The sequence below is a fragment of the Canis lupus genome, chromosome 9 (assembly GCF_011100685.1).
Source record: "Canis lupus familiaris isolate Mischka breed German Shepherd chromosome 9, alternate assembly UU_Cfam_GSD_1.0, whole genome shotgun sequence".
Taxonomy (NCBI): Eukaryota; Metazoa; Chordata; class Mammalia; order Carnivora; family Canidae; genus Canis; species Canis lupus.
Genome location: NC_049230.1, coordinates 57,998,347 through 58,025,045, shown reverse-complemented (window position 1 = coordinate 58,025,045; position 26,699 = coordinate 57,998,347). Strand labels below are relative to the sequence as shown.

General features: G+C 39.1%; 2 protein-coding genes across 4 annotated transcripts in view; both read right to left on the bottom strand.

The window, feature by feature from the left end:
* The window catches only part of SCAI (suppressor of cancer cell invasion), a 165,346-nt gene extending 151,767 nt beyond the window's left edge, over window positions 1-13,579 (bottom strand). The window contains exons 1-2 of one of the 3 annotated variants that reach the window (XM_038549373.1): window positions 13,403-13,579; window positions 12,722-12,766 (exon numbers count right to left, since the gene is read on the bottom strand). In XM_038549373.1, coding sequence (XP_038405301.1) covers window positions 12,722-12,766; window positions 13,403-13,455 — 98 coding nt within the window. In that variant the 5' untranslated portion in view covers window positions 13,456-13,579. Of the gene's footprint in view, window positions 1-12,721; window positions 12,767-12,861; window positions 12,949-13,402 lie in introns of those variants that run through there. The other 2 variants (XM_038549375.1, XM_038549374.1) reach the window with 2 other exon arrangements.
* Window positions 13,580-16,904: 3,325 nt separating this feature from the next.
* PPP6C (protein phosphatase 6 catalytic subunit) overlaps window positions 16,905-26,699 on the bottom strand; it is a 37,698-nt gene continuing 27,903 nt past the window's right edge. The window contains exons 3-7 of the mRNA XM_038549372.1: window positions 25,997-26,062; window positions 24,717-24,858; window positions 22,020-22,099; window positions 21,637-21,846; window positions 16,905-20,173 (exon numbers count right to left, since the gene is read on the bottom strand). Coding sequence (XP_038405300.1) covers window positions 19,925-20,173; window positions 21,637-21,846; window positions 22,020-22,099; window positions 24,717-24,858; window positions 25,997-26,062 — 747 coding nt within the window. The 3' untranslated portion in view covers window positions 16,905-19,924. The remainder of the gene's footprint in view (window positions 20,174-21,636; window positions 21,847-22,019; window positions 22,100-24,716; window positions 24,859-25,996; window positions 26,063-26,699) is intronic.

Sequence of the window (26,699 nt, the reverse complement as noted above, 5' to 3'; positions counted from 1 at the left end):
CTCTATGTCTATCATGAATAAATAAATAAAATCTTAAAAAAAAAAATCATTGCTTCAGCCAGTCTAGGTTTTATTCTAGAGTAAAATATTACCATGAAAATGCTTACCATTTGACCATATTATCTTGGGCCCTATAAAATCTGTTTTTACATAACTGAATTTTGGTATATCCTAGGTTTTCACTGACACATGCTGTGAGAAACGGCTTCACCAGGCCACCTGGGTGGCTCAGTCCGTTAAGCATCTGCCTTAGAGGTCAGGTCGTGATCCCAGGGTCCTGGAATCAAGTCCCATGTCGGGCTCCCTGCTCAGTGGGGAGTCTGCTTCTCCCTCTCCTTCTCCCTCTGCCTCTCCCCCTGCTTGTGCTGTCGAATAAGTAAATAAAATCTTTAAAAATATAAAATTAAATTTTAAAAAAACCCACTGCATTTCTGTAGGGACCTTACTAAGGCAAACACTATCACAAAGAAACTCTCCAAGTAGGGGATATTCCTATGTTTCAGTGTAAACTGGAAAATGTTCACCTACTTTTCAATATAACTACCTTCAGAGTCTGTTTCTCACCAAAGAGTACAGAGATCTATCTCCCACGGATAAACACTACTTGTTTGATGATTACACATTTGCTTGATATGAATAACTAAGTGTTTACTGATGATTTCCATATCTGAATCTGAAGCCTTACTCTCTCTTCTCAGCTCCATATCCATGTTTTCAACCTGCCTGGTGAGAGATAGTGAACTCTGAAGCACTTTACACTCCATATAGTCAAAAGAAATCTTACCCTTCCAAATTTGCTCCTATCTCTACTGTCTCGATTAAAAGTGCTGCCATTCAACCTAAGATTCAAGCAAGAGATACTGTGAAGAAAAGGAAAAGGCAAGCCATAGACTGTGGGAATATATCTGCAAAACATATACCTGTTAAGTATTTTTTTCCAGAATACATAAAGAACCCTTTTAACTGTTTGTCTATGTAGACAAACAACTGTAAAAAAAAAAAAAAGGACAATAGATTTGAAAAGAAAATTCACAAAAGAAGTTTTATGAATGGCAAATAAATACATTAAAAGATACTCAACATGGGACGCTTGGGTGGCTTAGCAATTGAGCGTCTGCCTTTGGCCCAGGGTGTGATCCTGGAGTCCCAGGATTGAGTTCCACATAGGGCTGCCTGCATGGAGCCTGCTTCTCCCTCTGCTTGTATCTCTGCCTCTGTTTCTGTTTCTCTCATGAATGAATGAATGAATGAATGAATGAATAAATAAATAAATAAATCTTTAAAAAAAAAAAAAGAAAAGATACTCAACATGATCAATCATTAGGGAAAGACAAATTAAAAACATAACGATATAGGAACACCTAGGTGGCTCAGTGGTTGAGCATGTGCCTTTGCCTCAGATGGTGATCCCAGGGTCCCGGGATCAAGTCCTGCATCAGGTTCCCCACAGGAAACCTGCTTCTCCCTCTACCTATGCCTCTGCCTCTCTCTATGTGTCTCTCATGAATAAATAAATAAAATCTTTAGAAAAATGATATATATCACTAGATATCCCTAGAATGGTAAACAATGGTAATGGTTTTAAGAGTATAAACATGTGTCAAAACTTACCAAACTGTACATTTTAAATGTGTGTGGCTCATGTATGCCACTATACCTTGATAAAGCTATTTAAAAGAAAAAGAATGGCAATACCAAATATTGGTGAGGATATGGAGCACGTGAATCCCAAACATTGCCAGCAGGAATGCAAAATGGTACAGCCACTTTGGAAAACAGTCCAGCAATTTCTTAAAAAGTTAAACATACACTTACCATAAGACCCAGCAATTCCATTCATAGGCATCTACTCAAGAGAAATGAAAACATATCTGTCCAAAGACTTAATTCAAATGTTCATTAACAGATGTATTCATATTAGCTAAAAGCTAGAAACAAGCCAAATGTCTGTCAACCAGTGAATGCATAAACAAATTGTGGCAAAATCATACAATGGAATGCTCCTCAGCAGTAAGAAATTAACTATAGTTATGAAAAAGAACACAGATGAATCTCAACAGCATTATGCCAACCGGAAGAAACTAGACACAAAAAACTATCTAATGAATGATTTCCTTATGAGATTCTAGAAAAAACAAAGCTATCATTATAGAGAAAAGAGACCAGTGGCTCCTAGAATCATGACTGCAAAGCAACATGAACAAATGTGGGGTAAGGAGGGCAGCAACGGTGATGTTCAATATCATGATTACAGTCAGTGGTTACACAACCATATACATTTTTGTCAAAACTCATCAAATTGCATACTTAAAATTGGTGCACTTTTTTTTACATTAATAACCTCAATCAACATGTTTTTTAAAAGGCTAGAAGAAAAGGCAAAATAAAAATATTTAAACTAACAACAGTCACAGGTATCATTTATTAAATATTTAATACATGTCAGGTAACTGTTATTATGTACTTTACATTCATTACTTCAATGAATCTATTTTTTAGACAGACAAAAATCTCTGCACTCATACAGTTATATGCTTTCAGAGGAGAGGAACAGTCCTACAACAGAAGTACTGTCAATACTTGCACTTTGCAAAAGGGCAAACAGGTTTAGAGATTAAATTCATACTTTGTTCTAGAGCCCAGAGCTAGTATTTGAAAGAGCTGGGATTCAACTCCAGTCCAGGATTTCTCGACTTCAGCATCGCTGACAATTTGAGCTAAATAACTCTTTGGTGTGGGAGGCCATTCTACACACTATAGGGTGTTTAGCAGCATTTATTTGTAACTTCACCCACTAGATGCCCTTAGTTGTTACAACCAAGAATGTCTCCTGACATTGCCAAATGTCCCTGGAAGACAAAACGGCCCCTTTTTGAAAACCACAGCTTAATCCCTAAAAACTGACACCATAGCCCAAACTATTAAAAACAACTTTCTAAAAAAATAAAAAATGAATTAAATAAATAAACAAACAAACAAACAAACATCTTTCTTTCCACACCTGACACTGCCCTGGTTCAGGTCCTGAATTCTGCTCACGTAAGACCTCAATGTTAGTCATTCCACCCGGGGCCTGCTCTGGCATTTCAACAGTCACAATACCACCAAAGTAACCTAAAGACCTTCAGGGCCTAGATGAAATGTCTGGGGAAAGTGCCCTCACTATCAGTATGCAGAATTACTATAAACCCTTTGTATACATACAGAGTCATTATACTGTCCCATTATTTGGGTCTGCCTTCTCCATTACCACATGAGTTTTATCCCAGCAAGGCCCAAATCTTACTCATGTCTATATCCCTAGTATCCTGGACTAGTGAGCATTTAAATGTTTTTAGAATTCAAATGTCTTTTTAAAAAAGAGGGGGGGGGCGGTCCCTGGGTGGCTCAGCGGTTCAGCACCTGCCTTTGGCCCAGGGCGTGATCCTGGAGTCCCGGGATCGAGTCCCGCGTTGGGCTCCTGGTGTGGAGCTTGCTTCTCCCTCTGCCTGTATCTCTGCCTCTCTCCCTCTCTCTCTCTCTCTCTCTCTCTCATGAATAAATAAATAAAATCTTAAAAAAAATAATTCAAATGTAATTCAAAGTACATATACCACCAAAATGCTCTTTGCTTTAAACACATCACTAAGAAAAGCCCCCAAATCATACACTAAAGCTTTACTCAATATGAATCCTAGCCAAACAAATGGGTCTTGTTCCGGACAGGTTCCAAGAAGAAGCTCTAACTCATAACCCAAACATTATTATTTTTAAAAAATATTTTATTTATTTATTCATGAGAGACACAGAGAGAGAGGCAGAGACACAGGCAGAGAGAGAAGCAGGCTCCATGCAGGGAGCCCTATGTGGGACTCGATCCTGGGCCTCCAAGATCACACCCTTGGCTAAAGGCAGGCACTCAACTGCCAAGCCACCCAGGTGTCCCAATGACCCAAACATTATTAAGCAGACATGTTGAAGTCTTCAGAATTTTCCAAAATCACATAGAGATCAAATTTCCTAATCTTAAAACTCTTTTCAGTCTAGTACAGTTTATCAGGGTCCTTAAATAGTGTCACAGTATTCTGGGCCACTGAAGCCCCATCCTACACTATGTCCCTCTTGCTACCAATTCATTACTGGTTCACTATAGTTTTACTGAACACCCACTCAATGATAGGACCAAAGATATACTAAGATAAAGAAAGAAAAGCTTTAGTGAGGCAAAAAAAAAAAAAAATACATGAAGAATTATTAACAGTAGTGTATAAAATGCTTATCTCAAATGACTTTAGTTCTTCTTAAACATAATTATAGCTTGGTATGTACTTAAGATAACTGGGTTGGGGGGAATGGAGAAGGGTTGAGTTCATTAGGTGATGGGGGGACACCTGGGTGGCTCAGTGGTTGAGCATGTCTTCAGCTCAGGGCGGCATGATCACAGGGTCCAGGATCAAGTCCCACATTAGGCTCCCTGCAAGGAACCGGTTTCTCTCTCTCCCTTTGCCTATGTCTCTGCCTCTTTCTCTGTGTCTCTCATGAATAAATAAATAAATAAAATCTTTTTAAGAAAGTAGGTGATAGGGATTAGGAAGGACCCTTGTTGTGATGACCACCAGATATTGTATGTAAGTGTTGAATCACTAAATTCACTATATGTTAACCAACTGGAATTTAAATAAAAGCTTAAGGAAAAAAACCCCACCACTAACTGACGTCTATCAAAAAGAATAATTTAACAGCAACTATACTAAAATAAAAATGATACTTTTGGCAACCATTTTCCAAACTTTAATAGGATATATAGTACAACAGTCAACAACTCTACACAGCAGGCCAACTCAAAGGAATGCTTAAGGCCAAATACAACAATTAATTAATCTTGAAGTATTCATCAGAAAGTCATTCCACTGATTTTGAGAATTGTTATGGCTATAGTATGCAACTGATAATAACAGCTATAAAAATTTCTGGCTATGATCATTACATCCCTTCTCTAGAATCTATCTTTAGGGCTTTAACCGGTCATTTTGGTTTCTATTTTTAGCAATTCCAGAACTGTTTTCTGAGGAAAATCATGGACCTCTTTCAAGATGTATACTGGCTGTTCATACAGGCCTAAATCCTGACTTGATCAGGATCTGACCTAATCAGACATGCAAAATACATGCTCTCATGATTCTTTTTTTTTTAAAGATTCTATTTATTTATTCATGATAGACATAGGGGGAGAGAGAGGCAGAGACACAGGCAGAGGGAGAAGCAGGCTCCATACAGGGAGCCCGACGTGGGACTCGATCCCGGGACTCCAGGATCGCACACCCTGAGCCAAAGGCAGGTGCTAAACCACTGAGCCACCCAGGGATCCTCTGCTCTCATGATTCCTGACTGAGATATAAGCCTAAACTCATTGCTGCCTGATGTTTATTAAAACTTGATTACAAGAAATAATATTCAGGAAGCCCATGCTGGAGACTCCCAATGGCAGCAATTCTGGACCTTTAAGCATAAACACCCAAAGGAAGGAAAGGCGCCTCAAGGAGGGACCTAGGGACCTACTGATACAGGAGCATCCATCAAGAATTGAGAGTGTACAGACCAATATCCCTGATGAACATGGATGCAAAAATTCTCAACAAGATACTAGCCAATAGGATCCAACAGTACATTAAGAAAATTATTCACCATGACCAAGTAGGATTTACCCCCGGGACACAAGGCTGGTTCGACACTCGTAAAACAATCAATGTGATTCATCATATCAGCAAGAGAAAAACCAAGAACCATATGATCCTCTCATTAGATGCAGAGAAAGCATTTGACAAAATAGAGCACCCATTCCTGATCAAAACTCTTCAGAGTGTAGGGATAGAGGGAACATTCCTCAACATCTTAAAAGCCATCTCTGAAAAGACAACAGCAAATATCATTCTCAATGGGGCAGCACTGGGGCCTTTCCCCTAAGATCAGGAACAAGACAGGGATGTCCACTCTCACCACTGCTATTCAACATAGTACTGGAAGTCCTAGCCTCAGCAATCAGACAACAAAAAGACATTAAAGGCATTCAAATTGGCAAAGAAGAAGTCAAACTCTCCCTCTTTGCCGATGTTGCCGATGACATGATACTCTACATAGAAAACCCAAAAGCCTCCACCCCAAGATTGCTAGAACTCATACAGCAATTCGGTAGCGTGGCAGGATACAAAACCAATGCCCAGAAGTCAGTAGCATTTCTATACACTAACAATGAGACTGAAGAAAGGGAAATTAAGGAGTCAATCCCATTTACAATTGCACCCAAAAGCATAAGATACCTAGGAATAAACCTAACCAAAGAGGTAAAGGATCTATACCCTAAAAACTACAGAACACTTCTGAAAGAAATTGAGGAAGACACAAAGAGATGGAAAAATATTCCATGCTCATGGATTGGCAGAATTAATATTGTGAAAATGTCAATGTTACCCAGGGCAATTTACACGTTTAATGCAATCCCTATCAAAATAACATGGACTTTCTTCACAGAGTTAGAACAAGTTATTTTAAGATTTGTGTAGAATCAGAAAAGACCCCGAATAGCCAGGGGAATTTTAAAAAAGAAAACCGTATCTGGGGGCATCACAATGCCAGATTTCAAGTTGTACTACAAAGCTGTGGTCATCAAGACAGTGTGGTACTGGCACAAAAACAGACACATAGATCAATGGAACAGAATAGAGAACCCAGAAGTGGACCCTCAACTTTATGGTCAACTAATATTCGATAAAGGAGGAAAGACTATCCATTGGAAGAAAGACAGTCTCTTCAATAAATGGTGCTGGGAAAATTGGACATCCACATGCGGAAGAATGAAACTAGACCACTCTCTTTCACCATACACAAAGATAAACTCAAAATGGATGAAAGATCTAAATGTGAGACAAGATTCCATCAAAATCCTAGAGGAGAACACAGGCAACACCCTTTTTGAACTCGGCCACAGTAACTTCTTGCAAGATACATTCATGAAGGCAAAAGAAACAAAAGCAAAAATGAACTATTGGGACTTCATCAAGATAAGAAGCTTTTGCACAGCAAAGGATACAGTCAACAAAACTCAAAGACAACCGACAGAATGGGAGAAGATATTTGCAAATGACGTATCAGATAAAGGGCTAGTTTCCAAGATCTATAAAGAACTTCTTAAACTCAACACCCAAGAAACAAACAATCCAATCATGAAATGGGCAAAAGACATGAGCAGAAATCTCACAGAGGAAGACACAGACATGGCCAAGAAGCACATGAGAAAATGCTCCGCATCACTTGCCATCAGGGAAATACAAATCAAAACCACAATGAGATCCCACCTCACACCAGTGAGAATGGGGAAAATTAACAAGGCAGGAAACCACAAATGTTGGAGAGGATGTGGAGAAAGGAGAACCCTCTTGCACTGTTGGTGGGAATGTGAACTGGTACAGCCACTCTGGAAAACTGTGTGGAGGTTCCTCAAAGAGTTAAAAATAGACCTGCCCTACGACCCAGCAATTGCACTGCTGGGGATTTACCCCAAAGATTCAGATGCAATGAAACGCCGAGACACCTGCACCCCGATGTTTCTAGCAGCAATGTCCACAATAGCCAAGCTGTGGAAGGAGCCTCGGTGTCCATCGAAAGATAAATGAATAAAGAATATGTGGTTTATATATACAATGGAATATTACTCAGCCATTAGAAATAACAAATACCCACCATTTGCTTCGACGTGAATGGAACTGGAGGGTATTATGCTGAGTGAAGTGAGTCAATCAGAGAAGGACAAACAGTGTATGTTCTCATTCATTTGGGGAATATAAATAACAGTGAAAGGGAATAGAAGGGAAGGGAGAGGAAATGTGTGGGAAATATTAGAAAGGGAGACAGAACATAAAGACTGCTAACTCTGGGAAACGAACTAGGGGTGGTGGAAGGGGAGGAGGGCGGGGGGTGGGGGTGAATGGGTGACGGGCACTGAGGGGGGCACTTGATGGGATGAGCACTGGGTGTTATTCTGTATGTTGGTAAATTGAACACCAATAAAAAATAAATTTATTATTAAAAAAATAAATATAATACAAATTTCTCAAAAAAAAGAATTGAGAGTGAAGGAATATTTAATCTTTCTTATGAAATATTCTCTCATACAGCTCCCAAACTTTTTGGTTGCAGGAGCCCCTTGACAGCCTTTGAAAACTATCTTTGTGGGGCACCTGGGTGGCTGAGCGGTTGAGCATCTGCCTTCAGCTCAGGGCGTGATTCCAGGGTCCTGGGATCCAATCATGCCTTACGCTCCCCAGAGGGAGCCTGCTTTTCCCTCTGCCTTTTCTCTGCCTCTCTGTGTGTCTTGTGAATAAATAAATACAATATTTTTTTTAAAAACTATCTCTGTGGGTATATCCATCGATATTTATATTAGATTGTAGAGCAAAAATTTTAAACACAGTAATACAGAAACACACATTCCATTAGCCATCAGAGCAGAAATGAAATCATTCTCAACTGTAGCCTCAGAAAATTCCACTGTGAATGAGAGCGAATAATTAAAAGGCAAGTAAAGTCTTAGTATTATTAAGAAAATAGTTTTAGGGGTGCCTGGCTGGCTCAGTGAGAAGAGCACATGACTCTTAATCTCGAGATTATAAATTCGAGCCCCATAGAGGGTATGAAGATTATTATAAATTAATTAATCAATTAATTATTTTTTTAAAAGACAACAAAAAAACTTTTTTTAATAAAAAAAAAAAAGAAATAACATTCATAGAGAAGTCCTTAAGATTAAGAGTGCCTGTATTCAATAATTCAACCAACTGTTTTCTAAGAAGTGCCAGGGACTAGGCTAGATGCTGGGAATAAACAGAATCCCTCCAACTTATTCACCCCTGCTTATCTCTGAACCAAACCAAGCCAACAATGAGCCGTATACTTACACACTGATTTGCCCCTTTGGAGAATGTTTACTGGCATTACATGAAACTTGACTGAGAAGCATTATAAGAAGCAATGATTAAAAACTCACTACTATGATTATTATAGAGATCTCCTCCTCCACAAAACCAGTGTCCCCACCATGAAGACCAGTAAGAAAAGTTTCTCTCAGATCTACCAATCAAAAAAAAAGTATGCTTCTCTTAAACAACATATGTTTGATTTTATGAACACATGAATCTAGAAGCTGAGCTTTATTTTCTTCTTTGTTTTATTTGAGGAAATTCAGAGCCAAATATGGAACCCATCTTTAGTAACTATACAGTATTTTCTAATCTATATATTAACTTTGCCACTGGTTTATTATTCTTCTCTCATTTCTTCTTTACCTTAGTACCTTATTTTTTAATCCTTTAGAAAAGAGGAGGGAAATAAACAGTACTTGATGGTTGCTTTATTAACATAAAATTTGTCCTTTCTTCTAAAAAAAAAAAAATTTTATTTATTCATGAGAGACACAGAGAGAGAGGCAGAGACATAGGCAGAGGGAGAAAGCAGGCTCTTGCCGGGAGCCTGATACAGGACTCCATCCCAGGATCGCAGAATCATGACCTGAGCCAAAGACAGATGCTCAACCGCTGAGTCACCCAGGTGCCCCCTTAAAAAAATTTTTTTAGGTAAGCCCTACACCCAACATGGGCTTGAACTCATAACCCTGAGATCAACAGTTGTATGATCTACTAACTGAGCCAGCCAGGCACCCCAGGGTTGAACTGTTATTATTTCCATGTACAGCTGAGGGAATGGAGGTTCAAGGAGGTTTATTAACTTACATATGATCTCACAGCTTGTATTTGACAGAGTTCGGATTCAAAGACAGTCTAAACCACTATACCTAGGTGTATGTACAAGCTATCATGGGAGCAAATAAGGTGAAGGAGAGAGTGGGAAAGTCCACACACAGGATGTGACATTTGAGCTAAGAATCTCAAAGGAAGGAGCTTGCCAAGGAACAAGGAGAAAGTATTCCAGAGAGAAAGAGAAATCATGTGCAAAAATCCAAAGCAAAGAGAGAACATAAGTTCTAGGAATGGCAAACAGAACATAGAGTTACATTCAGCAATTAATTCATTGCGCAGGATTCACCAGAAAGTTAAATCATTTAATACTGGACATTTAAATAGGTCCATTATTGAGAATTTCCAGGGCCACAGTATTAAACTGTGGCTGGGAAGTGGGAAGACAGGCAGAAGTGAATGAAATAAAGGCAATCTCCTGGGGGAGGGAGGGAGAGTATGGTGAGAGAGAGAGAGAGAGAGAGAGAGAGAGAAGGGGCAGAAGGAGAAAGAGAAAGAGAATTCCAAGAAGCTCCATGCTCAGCACAGAGCCCAATGCAGGGGCTTGATTCCACAGGAACCGACCTGAAATCAAAAGTTGATGCTCAAGCAACTGACTCACCTAGACACTCCAAAAGCAGCCTCTTTTTATCATTAGGCTAACAAGTCTGAATTATGTTCAATAAGCAATGGGGAACCATGGAAAGATTTAAGCAAGAGAATTACAAGATCAACTTGCACAGCATGATGAATGAATTACAGATTTGAGGTAGAGAATGAAGTCAGGAGGCCACAGCAAGAGACTGGCAGTGAGTTAATGAGAGTTAAAATCTGTCCAAAAAAAAATGTAATGTAAGCCACATATATAATGTTTAATTTCTGAATAGTCATGTTAGAAAAGTAAAAAGGAAAAACAGTTAAAATAACTTTAGTAATACTTTTATTTAATCCAATAGATCTAAAATATGATTTCTTTTTATAATCAATAGGAAAATTAGTAATAAGAAGTTTTACACTCTTTTTGTATACTAACTGGAAATCTGATTTTTTTTTTTTTTTACTTAAAGCACATCTTGTTTTGGACATTAAATTTTCACCAGAAATATTTGATCTATATATAGAGTTCATAAAACTTACAGATGAAAAAGTAGATTCATATATGCCAATTTTTCCAAACATATCTGAACATTTCCCAGTAAGTATCAGTTTTTGAATTTAACTTAAATACAATTAATAAAGTTCAGTTCCTCAGCCATGCCAGTCACATTTCAAGCACTTTATGGCCATATATGGTTACTATATTCAACAGTACATGGGCAGCCCAGGGTGGCTCAGCAGTTTGGCGCTGCCTTCCGCCCAGGGCATGATCCTGGAGACCCGGGATCGAGTCCCACGTCAGGCTCCCTGCATGGAGCCTGCTTCTCCCTCTGCCTGTGTCTCTGCCCCCTCTTTCTCTGTGTCTCTCATGAATAAATAAATGAAATCTTAAAAAAAAAAAAAAAAAGAACAGTACAACCCAGAGTGACAAAGAAACTTTGACTTGCGTCATCAGCATTTTCTATCTACTTACTGGTGAGGCAGTCTGCCTACTCACATCAGTAACTTACCAAGTACCAACTATGACAGTGGTCCTACTGGTCACATCCAGTAAGGATGTAATTTCTCTCTAGACCACTGCCTACATCTGTGAAAAAGAAATCTCATGACCACAAAGAATTGCTATATAGTGTCTAACATGCAGAATGCACACAAAAATGTTTGTGGGATAGATATATGCTCTTCTTTATCACTCAAGTAATAATTCACTTGTTTGCAGACTACTTCAGCCCTCTGTTTCTATTTCCCCATGATTTGTTTATTAGACTCCATGTACTACGTATGATGAAAAAAGAAAAAGTAGTAAGAAAATATATTTTCAATTGTATATTTATCAGAGTCATTATAATATAATGGGTAAGAGCCTAAGCTCTGGAGTCAGATTGCCTGAATTCAGATAGGAGTTCTATTATTTATCAAAGGCCCCGATCTTGGCCTCTCTGTGCCTCAGTTCTCTCTTCTGCATAATAATGGTAACAGTACATGCTTCCCTGGGGTGCTTCGAGATTACAAAAGATAATACATATAAAGCACCTGCACATAGTACTTGGTACTTAGTAGATGTTCAATAAACATTACCTTTTGAATATATTTTGCTTTTTAAAGTACGTTCTATGCCCAGGGCAGGGATCCAACCCACCAGCCTGAGATCAAGAGTCGCACGCTCTACCAAGTAAGCCAGCCAGATGCCCCAAACATTCGTTTAGTTGGGTTTTTTTCTTAGGATTTTATTTATTTATTCATGAGAGACACAGAGAGAGAGGCAGAGACACAGACAGGAGGGAGACGCAGGCTCCCCATGGAGGGCTCACTGCGAGACTCCATCCGGGGACCCCAGGATCACCACCTGTGTGAAGGCAGATGCAGATGCTCAACCCCTGAGCCACCTAGGCGTCCCTCCTTTTTTTTTTTTTTTTTTTTTTTTTAAGATTTCATTTTTAAATACCTCTACACTCAACGTGGGGCTCGAACTCACAACCCTGAGATCGAGAGAGTCACACTCCACCAAATGAGCCAGTTAGGTGCCCCCCCCACACACACACACCAGCTTTTTAAACAGAGCTAGTGGAGAAGTTGAAATTAGAGCGCAAGTAAAAAAAAACTAGGATTTCTCAATTACCCACGTCTGTTTCCCATATAATGTCACAGACACACACACACACACACACACACACACGCAGATGATACAGGTCGTACTGTGAACTCCTCAAAAGAAGGATCCTGCACGTAGTTCTATAGTCGGTACAAAAGGAGCCAAAGAAAAAACTTCATCTCTGGACTGTGCAACGGTGCAGTACGGCACGGATGTGAGCGAGCAAAGGGAAAAGCATGAAGCAAAACAGGGACGCATTTTGCCTTACCTGCTTTTCCGTTTTCGAGGTGGTTTCTCCACTGTGCCAGTCAGTCTACAAACCAAAGAAGATGGTAACTAAAAGTAACACACAGGAACGCCCCTCCCGGCCCCCTCGAGGACCACAGGCTCGCCAAGCTCATCCCTGACCTTACAAACGCCTTAGGCTCCGCTTCCCCTATTACGGAGACCAGGAGACCAGGCGATCCCCGGACTCGCGGTTCCCCCGGGGTCTTCTTCGCCCAAACCCTGCTCCCCCCGCCCAGTCCCTCACTCCAGCCTCGGCTCCCATTCGTCACAGCCCCGCTCCCCAAAACCCCCCCCCACCTACTCATTGTTTGCCTCGTCACCCCCGCGAGCCCCTCGGGCCTCTCCTCTCCCGCGCCCACCCCCTCCCGGGCGCGCGGCCCCGGCCGAGCCCCGCCCCTCCAGGCCCCGCGCCCCCCGCATTCCACGGCCCGTCCACGGGCGCGCACGCCCTGCCCCTCCCGGCCCCGCGCCCCCAGCCTCACCGCCGGCGCCCCCAGCCTCACACACCCCCCTCCTCCGGCCCCGGGGATGCGATCGCCGCCCAGCCCGCTCCCCCGCCCCTGGACGTCCCCCGCGGCCCCCCCAGCCTGAACCCCCCGCCCCTCCGCGGCCCCAAGCCGCTGCCCCGGGCCCGCTCCCCGCGCCCCCACCCCCGCCCCACCTGGGGGCCAGGCGACTCCGCGGCTGCTGGGGCTGCCGGGCTCCTCTGACCATCCGGCTCCGGCTCCGCCGCGGGAGCTGCTCCGGCGGCCGCAGGGCTCGCTCGGGAAGCTGAGGCGGCGGAGGCTGGAGTAGGCGGAGAGGCGGGAGGAGGGCCTCGCGCCTCTGCCTGACATGCCGCGGGGCCCGCCCCCTCCGCGCCTCTCCCCGGCTCCCATTGGCTAGAGCTGCAGGGTGGCCGAGAGTCTGGCCGCCGATTGGACGCCCGGGCCGTCACGTCCCGCCACCTAGAGTTTGGTTGAGACTGCAGGTGGCAGCGGAGGTGCCTTAGAGACGGCCAGCAGGGCCGGGGCGACCTAAGCGCCACCGTGCGCTGGAAACGAAAAACTGCACCTCGGGCGCCAGACACCTGCCGGCAGGTTCTCCTGGCGCTGCGTCCTGCATTCCACACACACGCTGGCGCCCACCAACGCTGCACCACGCCAGGACCGACAGCCAAGCACTGCAATTTCCCCGAACTCCTCTGGCAGGTGCGACGGTGAGGGAGCTCTCCAAAACGAGCTTCATTTTGAACCACCTCGATGCGGTCCCTGACTACATCATGCTGAAATGGTCTCACTGCTCACAGACATCCCTTCATAGAGAATCCAGCAAGAAAACTGCAAGAGTCTACCCAAATGAAGCATGGTTCGGATGCTCAGCCCTCTGCAGGAAAGATCACAAGCTTGTGTGCAGGCTTCCAAGAAAGCAAGAGGTTTAAAGAATTACCACGAAAGGAAAAATCATCACTGCAAACAGTATTGATGCCGTTACTAAAAGCAATGTGTTTGTTCCATTTTGGAAGGACTAGGTAGGATTGATCCTTGAGGGCGTGCTAGCCATCCTGTGATACTGCAGATGATTGTAAGTTCAATGCCGATCAATTTAAAAATAAATTTCACTGCAGTTTTAGTAGACCTAAACATGCAAGACTACCAGCATATATGCACAGTATCAATTACCGTTCCTCTTATACTTTAATAAGGCCATCCTTAAAAATAAGACATAGCTCATTAACATATAAAACTCTGCCATTAATGTCCTCTACATTCTCTCTACACTTCATGTGAACAGGCTTTGTTGTTTTTGGTAGATCCTTGGCATCTATTTGGAACTGGTGGGAGGCATAAAACTTTCTTTTGCTATTTCCTTTTCATTAGAAAATGTTTTTGTGCATTATTAATATGACAGCCTAGAGTAGATTACACCAGCAGGTTGGGGCAAATCTCACCCTCACAAAGGCAGAAACTAGGATACTAGCTTTTCGCAAAACTGATTTTTTTTTTTTTTTTTTTTTTTTGGCAGAGAGGACTGTCCTTTATTCTGAGACGGCTCTTTTAACATCTTTCATATTAAAAATGATACACCTTCTACGAAGTAATGATGGTAAATTGTAGTGGGTTTTAAATGGCTTTGACAAGACAAAAAAAATGTCGCCAAACATTTGTTGGCTCCCCTAATTAATACTTTATGTAATCCCCAAATTACCAAATTATGGAGAGCCTCAATCTCAACCAAACCAGAAAGGAGGGGGAATCAGCATAATTTGTCAGACAAGAGTGTGGCAGGTAGGAGTTCTGGTGGGGAGGACTATCAACTCACTAGAAGACTAATCTTGAAATATCACTCATTACATTTCTTAAAAATAGGGATTAAAATCCTGTGTGTTCAACATCTTTCACAATTGGTCAACTCCTCTCTGATACATGGTTCTGTCAAAACAGCTCCTGCTTTAATTTCTCATGCCCTCCTAAAAGGCAGCCTCAAGTCCTATCTTCGTGTCACATGCAAGTTCTAGTAATCTCTGCTTGTTTTTAGTATGTAAGAAACGTACATCTCATCATTCTAGCCCACATTTAATTCACACTTTCTCTTTTAAGCCTTTCCCAATTGCTCCATTCTATATCTTTCTTCTAATTCATTGTACTTTCATAAACTACACTATCAGCAATTATATATTGCCTTAGATTATTCTTACTCCCCATCTACATTTAATTCAGGCAAAGGGTATATTAAAATGAGCCCTCAATAAATGGCAGTTTTGGGCCAGGGGCCAAGTACCTTGTGTGCTATTTTTAATCTTGATCAACCCTGTATGATACTTAGACACAGAATTTTAAAATCTGGAGAACCCAACTTGAGCAGGGTCACACAGCTACAATAACCAATATTACTTAAGAGGGCTTAAGATGTACTCTTGTATGCCCTAAAGAGGTTCAAGTTCCAGCCCTCCTATGCAACCTGCAAAGTTACCTATCCTAAATGTTTCTTCCTCTGAAGGAGGGCGGGGAGGTAATACAGTCTTAGGATCATGGTAAAGGTAAACACAAAATAAGGCATGTATCGCATTTGGGTAAGTTAGCTATTATTGCCTGGCAGAGCTGGGGTTTTTACCTAGATCTGATTCCAGAGCCTATATTCTTTATACTATTCCATAATGCCTCTATGTAGTCTTTTTTTTTTTTTTTTTTTTTATGATAGTCACAGAGAGAGAAAGAGAGGCAGAGACATAGGCAGAGGGAGAAGCAGGCTCCATGCACCGGGAGCCCGACGTGGGATTCGATCCCGGGTCTCCAGGATCGCGCCCTGGGCCAAAGGCAGGCGCCAAACCGCTGCGCCACCCAGGGATCCCTCTATGTAGTCTTTTATATCTCATTTCCGTTTATACACAAAAGCAGAGTGCTGAGAATAATGGGTGTCCAGGGATTGAGTGGAATATACTTATGTAATATTTTTGTTGATACAAAAAAAATCTTCACAAATTTCATGCAGTTTGAATAAAGGAAATATTTGAGTGATCTAAGCCAGCATAATCTCTCATGAAGGTAAGAAAGGCAATCACCAATTGATTGATAAGGAAATAGAAAATTAAGAAGACGGCAATAAGGAACAAACATTCCCCAGGAATCTACTGTGTCTGGCACCACACTACGGGACTTTCCAAAATGCTTTTTGGTATCTTACTACTGTATACTTCATGAACATGAATGCAGACTATAAACATACAATTGAAAGAGTTGTGATGATCTCATGATGCATGGTTCTGGAAACTCGGTCCAGGCCACAATAATGAATATTGCCTTTAAAGGGGATCCCTGGGTGGCTCAGCGGTTTAGCGCCTGCCTTCGGTCCAGGGTGTGACCCTGGAGACCCAGGATCGAGTCCCACGTCGGGCTCCCTGCATGGAGCCTGCTTCTCCCTCTGCCTGTGTCTCTGCCTCTCTCTCTGTGTCTCTCATGAATAAATAAATTCTTTAAAAAAATAAAAAATAAAAAAATAAAGAACTGGGACACTTAGTTCAAAGTTAAATGCAGAACAATAAAAAGTTTCATTTCTGTTTACCAGTCAAGCAACCAAGTGAAGGAATAAGCATTTTTTTTTAATTTAAATTGTGTTATATAAAATGCTAACTTTTTGTCGGGACATGCTACAGACTATGCATTAGATAAAATTTTCTGACAAACTTCCTATAATCTTTTTATTAATTTACACTGAGAGGATATAGCACCTTTCATCCAAGGAACTGAAGGTGCTTTACAAACATTAGCATTTAAAAAACAATTACATTTAAAAATCTGGATTCGTGCTGTTAAATCTCTTCAACTCCAGGTACACAATTTTCTGGAGGCTGATGGAAAGCAATTCTATTTCTGACAACGAAAGAGGCTCAGAAAGAGTTTGGATTTGCTTTCGCAATACAGGCATTTTCAAAACCTGGTGCTAGGCTTACAAAGCAAACACACACAAATCTTAATGCAAAGAATAGTATTTCAAACCTTATTTCAAAAGCAAAACCCAGGGTTTAAGACGTCACAATCTTCCAACAGTTCTGGTCATCCAGATGTTAGGAGCTGATGCAGATTGCATATTAGATGTGCTCTTGATGCAGACTTTTTAGGATCACACCCAAATGAACACATTTAAAGTAGTGAGATGTTTCAGGAAAAAGCATTAACCTATATATAAAAAGCTAGCCAAGTGCATATCAGGAAAAGGGGAAAGGGAGTAATTGGCAATTAAAAGTAGACAGTTCTCACTAGAGCCTAGGACACTTTATTAGAAACCAAGTATATCATCAGCAAATAAAAATAGTTATTACCCCCATTAATACAACATAAAGGATTTTACATTCAGCCTAGATACAGGGAGTAACAGATCCTCCTGCCTACAAATCTATGACTGGCAAGTATCTTCCACTACATGATTACTCTATATCGTACATAGCCCTTATTTATTAAATCCAAATATTCCTTTTAGGCTTACAAAGTCCAATACATTCACTCTCTCTTCCCTTTACATGTCTAATCGTAAAAACTTCTTTTTTTCATGCAAAAAAGCCGTTATTCAGCTGAAGAGAAAAAAAATCAGACAAAATAGAGATGGCAATTAAGGAATGGACAAAATATTATTGGCACATGCCCAACTAGTGACAAACAAATGCAGTACACCATGACTTAAAAATAAAGGTCACATTACAGGGATAACTAAAACAACTACATCAATCTAAGCTAAGGAGTGTCAAATGGGAAGGGAGGGCTGAGGTTACCGATTTTATTGGTACAACTTAGAAGCAGAGGAGAGCAAGCACTTAAATACAATTTATGGTAACAGAAAAAAACACTGCAGAGAGCTGTTCAAAGACTACACCAAGTTGTCTGCATCATTAATTTCCAGTGTTTCACAATTAGTAAAATACATAGCTACATATCCCTGTAAGATAAAAATACCTTTCCCCCTGAATTACACTGGGGTCAGGGCAGTAACACAAAGCTACTGACCCAACAGTTCAAGTGTGTGCAGCAAATGTCTTAGCCACTTCTTTCATATAGCTATACAATTAAAAACTAAACAAGGAGCTAGGTGGTTATGGCAAAAAAAGAAAATAAAAATAAAAATATTATTGTGCTCATTTAATAAAAGAAAAACCCTGATGAAAAATTATGTGCCAAGAAGCTTAGATTATAAAGATTTTTATTGCATTTTTAGGTAACCTGGAAGTTCTTATCCTGAAGGGGAAAAGTTGGTTTTCAAAACTACCTGAACAGATACTAAAGTGCTTTATTAATTGGCTGGCTTCACAAAGATTTCCTGGAATGACAAAAATTAATTATAGTAGTAAAGGGATACCAACTATTTCACAAAATAGTAAATTCCAACATCATTTATGACCACAGTCATAAGAGACACTGGAACACTTGTCCTTATTAAGTGGACAGTTGCATATAAAGAACTGATCATCACACCCTTTGGATATTTAAATTACTTACACAAAGCCGAAACATGGTACCACAGACCTTTACAAAAAAGGACAATTTGTTTCTTTCTACACTTTTTAAAATTTGCTTCAAATTACAGTTCACAAAATACAAGAGTCCTGACTTTTCAACCTTTCCAGTTGCAGTTAAAAATTGAACACTTTCTAAAAGTTAAGGTCAAGTGTTACATCAAGAGGAGAATGATTCCTACTGAAAAGTACACAGATTTTACTTAATGATATGCATGATAGATTGTAAACTGCATCAATCACATTTTACTCAACTAGTATCAAATGAACACATCAGCATTACAAGTATTAAATGTTTTTCTATTACTATAGAGAATATAAACCAAAACATTAATATGGCAGTTATGTTCTTTAGGCACAGTTTAGTAATTTTTTTTTTTTTTAATAAATAGTATTGAATTTCAGTTGAAGTTTTAAACTCAATAACCAAAGGGTCAAAAACTCTGACTGGGGGGGAGGAGGGGAGAATAACTTTAAACTAACAATGTAAGCTGTTTAAAATTTCTAATACTTTAACCTATCTGGGTTTAAGATTACTTTATTAAAAAATACAAGGAATCTGAAAAAAGATCGATACAATTATCTTACTGTACAAAGTCATAAGCTGTAGCAGTTTTAACTAAAATTTAAAAACACAACAAGGAGGGCAGCCCTTTAGACCAATTTATTTTATATCCACTTAAAATATCATCCAACAAAGGACAATGAAGTTTACAGCTGGGACAGGTATACATAACTCGAGGCATTTGCAGTCCATCGTGCCCACTGAATAACAACTTTGCTGCTGAAATTTCTTAAAACTTACCAAACTAAAACAAAAGGCTGAATGATACAAAAGGAGGAGCATTTCGGTGTAGTCTGTTCTGTCAATTGGCTTTTTAAAAAGAGGAGACACATCCTGTTTCCCCCAGACCAGTAAATAAGCAAGAGCTACATGCAGCAGTGTGAGTATTAAGACATTTCTCAAGTCTTCTCAAATGAGTCCAAAGTGGGGATGGGATAGGGGAGAAAATTGATAGGAAAACATTGCTATAGACACCATAACAAACAATAAATTTAGATAATTTAAAATTAAAAAAAAGGCAAGAGGCAGCATTTCAGCAGCAAAGTGCTCAATAAAAAGTATATTGTAGAGGGTAATACACGAAAGTTGGGGTATGAAGAAGGAAGAAAAATGGGTCAGCAGGATGGGCGAAGGCCTCAAAGAAAATACGGCGTCGTCGTTCTGGGAGGAATAACACGTTCTGAATCTGGAACTGCCCGGAATAACTTTGGTTCTCTTGTATTTACATCTTTGAAGACCATGATCGAAGCGATATTTCCACAACGATAGCAGTAATTAGGAGCAGACCATACTGTTACCAGCTTCTCATCAAACATAAATTTATAGCCTTCGTGCACTAGTTGGTGTGCTCTGCAGATGAGTTTTAAGTTGTTGATATGAACAAACTGCAAGTCAGAAAGGTTTTGTTAAATATCTAGCACATAAAAAGAATCATGTTATATTTATATATAAAATAAGTAAGAAAATAATATTTAAATACAGTCTGGGGCTCCTGGGTAGCTCAGGAGCACCCAACTCTTGATTTTGGCTCAGGTCATGATCTTAAGGTTGTGAGATCGAGCCCCATGTCTGGCTCCACACTGGGCATGGAGCCTGCTTAAGATTCTCTCTTTCCTTCCTCTCTCTCTGCTCTCCCCCTCCCTCTCAAAAAAAAAAAAAATAATAATAAAGTATAAATCCTTTTACTAACGTTCTCATGATTATAGAACCCATTCTAGGGATCTCTGGGTGGCGCAGCGGTTTGGCGCCTGCCTTTGGCCCAGGGCGCGATCCTGGAGACCCGGGATCAAATCCCACGTCGGGCTCCCGGTGCATGGAGCCTGCTTCTCCCTCTGCCTGTGTCTCTGCCTCTCTCTCTCTCTCTCTGTGTGATTATCATAAATAAATAAAAAATTAAAAAAAAAAAAAAGAACCCATTCTACTATAGTTATCCCCACTATTTACAGTAAGTTATAGACAAATAAGGCTGTTTTGGCCTAAGTTATAGAAATCATACAGTCACGTAATTTATTAGAAGAAATGCATTCTATAAGCACTATCAGATGTGAAATGAAATTTTTATGGTATAATAAAAATATATTGCTATCAACTATCACTTACTAAGGGTCTAGTATGGTTCTTTGTTTTTTAAAGATTTTATTTATTCAGAAGAGACAGAGAGAGAGACAGAGACATAGGCAGAGGGAGAAGTAGGCTCCATGCAGGAAGCATGGAGCTTCCCGGATCATGCCCTGAGCCAAAGGCAGACATCTAACCACTGAGCCACCGAGGCGTCCCTCTATAGTATGATTCTTATAAGAATTCTGAGATTTATTATACTTCTTTTGTAACTGAAGGAAACAGAGGCTCAGAGAACATATGTAATTTACTTAAATTATTGTTGAACCTAGCTCTCTAATTCCATTGTGCTGCATTACTTCCCAACACAAGCTCATCCCTACATGCATATATAATGTGTATGTGTGTATTTTTTTTATTGATACTAGTGAATTTCAAAATTTGGCTTTTCACTATATATACATATATCAAATCATGTTATACATCTAAAACTAATACAATGTTACACATCTATTACATCTAAATTATATATATTAAAAATTTTATACATACATATATATGTTGCCTATATCATATTACTTAATTGCAATATTTGAAAAAGAAACGTTTACACTATTACCAAGTGGATACTGAAGGAAGTGCTTTCCTTACGTGATCTTATTTAATGAATAAGGAAAGACATACAGAATAAGCTAGATGAGAAACAGAAGGTTGTTATCTATAGCCACCACAGTTCTTTTGTAGTCCATTAGCAATCAACAAACCATCTTTCCAAAAATATTGGCTTTACCTCATTTGTGACCTTTGCGCCAAAAAGCCAACCTGCTCCTCGGGGACTGATTGCCCAAGTATCCACGTCTTCAGGATCTGACCAAACCAGATCACAAAAGGCTCCTTTATGAGGAATTTCCTGATTCCGTTCAATGGTTCGAATTTGATCCAGTGTTTTGATATCAGGAGATAAACCACCATGAACACACAAAATCTGCTCATCTATTAACTAGCAAAAAAGGATAACAGTGTTGAAAGTATAATAATAAACTTAGTCATATCTAAATTCGTCAATGACTGCTAATGCTATCAATATAATTGAGACGGCAATTAGATAAAAGTATGCAAAGGGGTATTGGCAGGAAAATACTTGAGGTTTTGCACAGATTTACATAAACTTACAGCTGCTACTGTGAGCATGTCAAAAACTTTGGTACAGTATCTCCAGGCATTAGCATTTCCATATTTGGTTTGGCACTCATCTATGAAAGAAATAGAAGAGTTCCCATTAATGAAGTTCTGAATCTGCCAATAAAAATAAAGAGCACATCCAATCCTAAAGAAGTTTAACTTAAACCAGGATGGCAAGCTATAACCTGATATGCATTCCATATAGAGTCATGAAGGAGACTAGTGTTTAACTAGTCTAAGCATGTGGTCCTGCTTTTCATTCCAGAAGGGGCCATACAAAGCAGCTGAAATTATTGATCAAACTGCTATGATCAGGAAGAGTTAAATATAAGTTCATAAACCCAAAACAAATGCTTTTGTCTACTATGTTATTCATACTGGACAATTCTATCAGTAATTTATTTAATATGACCACCTTACTCTAATAGGATAATCAAACAAATCAGAGGACCCTTAATTATAGGAGCATGGGTGATTCCTATCTCAACATTTCTCAGGCCCAGACTGTATCTTCAGAGATTTTCTGCAAATTGTGCAACAAAATACTTGAGCTTCAGTGACTACACCTGCAATCATCATTGGAGACCAGTTGCAATCAGATTCTGACATATTCCCAGTGAACACTTTCTCTGCTGTTTACAACAGTAAATAAGACATACATCTCTTCTTTCAGTTAATACCATGGAAGTCCTGTTCTTTGACTTCTTCCTCAATTTTAAAAAAAACCTTGTATCACTATTGCCATAAGTACAGCTGATAATGATATAGAAGACTATGGGTTGGGCAGCCCGGGTGGCTTGGCGGTTTAGCGCCACCTTCAGCCCAGGGCCTAATCCTGGAGATCCAGGATTGAGTCCCTTGTTGGGCTCCCTGCATGGAGCCTGCTTCTCCCTCTGCCTGTGACTCTGCCTCTCTCTCTGTGTCTCTCGTGAATAAATAAATAAAATCTTTAAAAAAAAAAAGACTATGGGGTATGATCAATCCTCATGATTTTCTAAATTACCCTATGTGTGAAGCAGGATCCTCATGTAAACTTGCCATGAGAACACTAACATTGGGCTGAACTTGCAGGCAGAATCTTTTTCATCTTCATACATGTGCAAAGCATTTGGTTCATAATAACTGCTTAGTATATGTTTATTAGTGTGAACTGAAGGCCCAATATAATTGTTATATATGGACATTTTTGCTATTTTAAAATCAATGTTAAGTTCCATGATGACTAAAATTATCTTCTGCCTGAGAAACTACTGGACTTCCTTTTATCAAACAAAATAATAAATGAGCACAGCTTGGGAACAACATAGCTCACTCAATACTAGATGTTGTGCTGTTGTTACTTTCTTCAGTCAAGGCCTCTTGATTAAAATGCCCTCCTTCCTCTCCTGCTTTTAATTTCTTTGTCCTTCACTGATAACTGTTGGTCAAATTCTGGGTATAATTATATGTATAACATTAATCTTAGAGCCGGTTGCTTTTACTAAGCTAATACCACTGTGTATACTATCCAAATTATTGACTATTTTGCAAAAGAATCAAAAACTTTTATTTTAAATGGTACTTGTTATTTTGTGAATGAAAATCAAAAGTAACTTGTAAAAAGGGGACAAATATTAGCCATCTAACTTATCAATTACTATTAACATATAATAATAAATTATCAAAATTTCTCAATTTAGTAATTGATAGTGGCTTACAAATAAGAGTTTAGCTCATCTTTATAATGACATAAGAGAATCCAAAATATAAAATCTGAAACTAAAGGGTTATGAGATTAATATTTTCAAATATCTCAATATATGCCTTAATTAAGCTTAAGGAAAATTCATGTTAATAACCTCAACAGTCCTGCTCTCTATCTCCTTCAAAGAGCTTTGTAACCTAATTTTTTTTCCTAACTTCATTTTTTAAAACTTTCAACCATATACAAGTTTTATAGAAGCAGATATATTTTGCTTTTAATGGCTAAGTTCTGTTTCTGACCCCTGAGGTCCTAGCACTCTCTGGATGGAACATATGGATACACACACATATATATACATAATTATATATGTTATACACATACAATATTATATATGTCAGCAACTTAAAAACAACTCCAAAAAAAAAAAAAAAAACCCAACTCCAATGTCCAATGTTAAAGGTACTGATTTAATCAATTATAGTACATCCATACAGTGTAATATAATGCAACTATAAAAATAATGTCAATGAAGTAAAGAAAGGCTGGTCACAGCATTAAGTGAAAAAAGCAGGTATGTACACACACAAATATGTTTATAAACACACACATACACACACATATACATATAATATATAATAGGTTCTCAACTTTCAAGTGCAGAACATTTACCTTCAGCAGATTCTAGGATTCCCACTCCAACAGGTTTTCAGTGGGGGCCCAGCAATGTACATGTTTAACAAGTACCCCTGATGATTCCAATGATGTAAACTGAGGGCTACACTTTAGGGCAATGATCCAGGATGATGTACATCAAAAAATTAAGAACAGTTCTCTCTCCATGGTAAGGTTCTCAGTTGAATGGGGGAAGAGGAGGAGTTAAAAAGTGGAAAAAGATGATTTATATTTCTAACTTTATATAAAGCACATGTATGACTTGTATGGCTTTTTTCCCAAAGAGGAAAGGAAAGCAATATTCAGAGAATCAGAGAAATAGAAAGTCTTACCATAAAATCCATACACCTGTGTTATCTGTCTACTTTCATGATTTCCTCGCAAAAGTGTGATACGATCAGGCCATTTAGCCTTTAGTGCAAGAAGGTAAGTGAAGGTCTCCAAACTATAGTAACCTCTGTCTACAAAATCACCCTGTAAAGTAAAAGTTTACAGTTAGAAATAATAGCAACAATGTATTTTTTAAATTATACCAAGGTGTACAAACTCAGAGACATGGCAAAAAAAAAAAAATAACAAAATTGAAGGGTCATACATTGATTTATTTGGAAATTGGGTTTTAACAAAAAATTCAAATCGAAGTAAATAAGCAGTCTCTACTAAGTGTGCCAGTCTTATGATTCAGGAGGCCTACAGGAACCTGCTATCCAATTCTCTGAAGGATCTTCCCTGAAAAACCACCATTTTTCTAATTCTCTATTACCTACATTAGCAGGTGTTTCAAAAAGGTCACATGTGAATCCAAAATTTTTTAATGAATTTCAAAAATCATTTAATTATTATTTTTAAATGTTTAAGTAATCTCTACACCCAAAGTGGGGCTCAAACTCATGACCCTGAGATCAAGTCACACACTCTCCTGACTGACCCAGCCAGGCATCCCAAAAATCATTGTAACTATATAAAAAAACCTAACAACTTGAAGAAATAGTGTTTTTATAAAAGTATATACCTTAATTAGTGTTTTAGGTTCAGTTGTGTATTTAACAACTGCTTGTGAAGCCATACTACTTACACTTCCCATTAGTATTTTATTTGGGACAATGTTGTTAGATCAATAGGAAAACAGCTCAAAGAATAGGAAAGTGACACACAAACCTCTAGAAGAAAGAAAATGATAGGATTCATAAAAAATTCAATAGTAACATGACATTCCAAAAGGAAAGTAAGCAAATATCCACCTTAATAGCAAATATGTATGTTCATATATTCATCAATCTACAAATTGATAACAGATGAAAATGAATGCTCAAGAAGATATGATAAAATAACAGTAAATTAAAGCTCTGTGCCTTAATCCTGGGAGGTTCTGGGTTATTTTTCTGCCAACCATTACTTATGCCTAGAACCCAGTCCTATGCATATGGCAATTTACTAAAGCAATCATTTTCAACCAGACAAGATGGCAAAATGTAGAAAAGTATAGCATCACCTTTTCATATATTTACAAAGTGATTGTCATATGACAAAGAAATTGTTATATAATTTCCATGTAATAAATCAGATGCTTTCCATTTTAAATAAGTATTTGGTATCATGTGGGTTTACATACCATAAATATGTAGTTTGTGTCAGGAACCTGACCTCCAGTTCTGAATAGTTCGCAAAGGTCATAAAACTATAAAAGAAAGTCAATATATGCTGATTAATTACAAATTCCTGTAAAGGAGTAAAATAATAAAAGTGAGAGCGAAATGTGTAAAGGAGCATGTAATTAGGAAGGCCTGAAATACTGACACTTATAAAAAGAAATAAAGTGTAAGCAAAACTGCCAAGCACAGAGCTCTCAAGCCTAATAGAAGCACTAAAATAAATCTCACAATTACCAATAAGGTCATTCCTAGATCATTAATGTTATAGGCCTTCTCCCTCAAATTTCTTTCATTTATCTTGTCATCTAGAATTTTTTTAAGTAATCTCTATGCCCAACATGAGGCTTGAACTCATGACCCCAAGATCAAGAGTCACATGCTCCATTGACTGAGTCAGCCAGGTGCCCTATCACTTGAGAATTTGAAATAACTGATCAATTATCTAACTTGTTAATAAGCTAAGCTAACCACCCCACCCATACTCAGCATCTATTTTAATGAGACAAAAGATAAGGAAGCAAGTGGGTAAGAATTTTTTTCAAAGAATGAATTTACACGACACTTCACAGTTACCATGAAAAGCAGATCAACCTACCCTCCCACATTCTACTTTGGAGGCTCTATAGCTATGGAATGTCTTCTCAATAATCAGTAAAAAAGAAC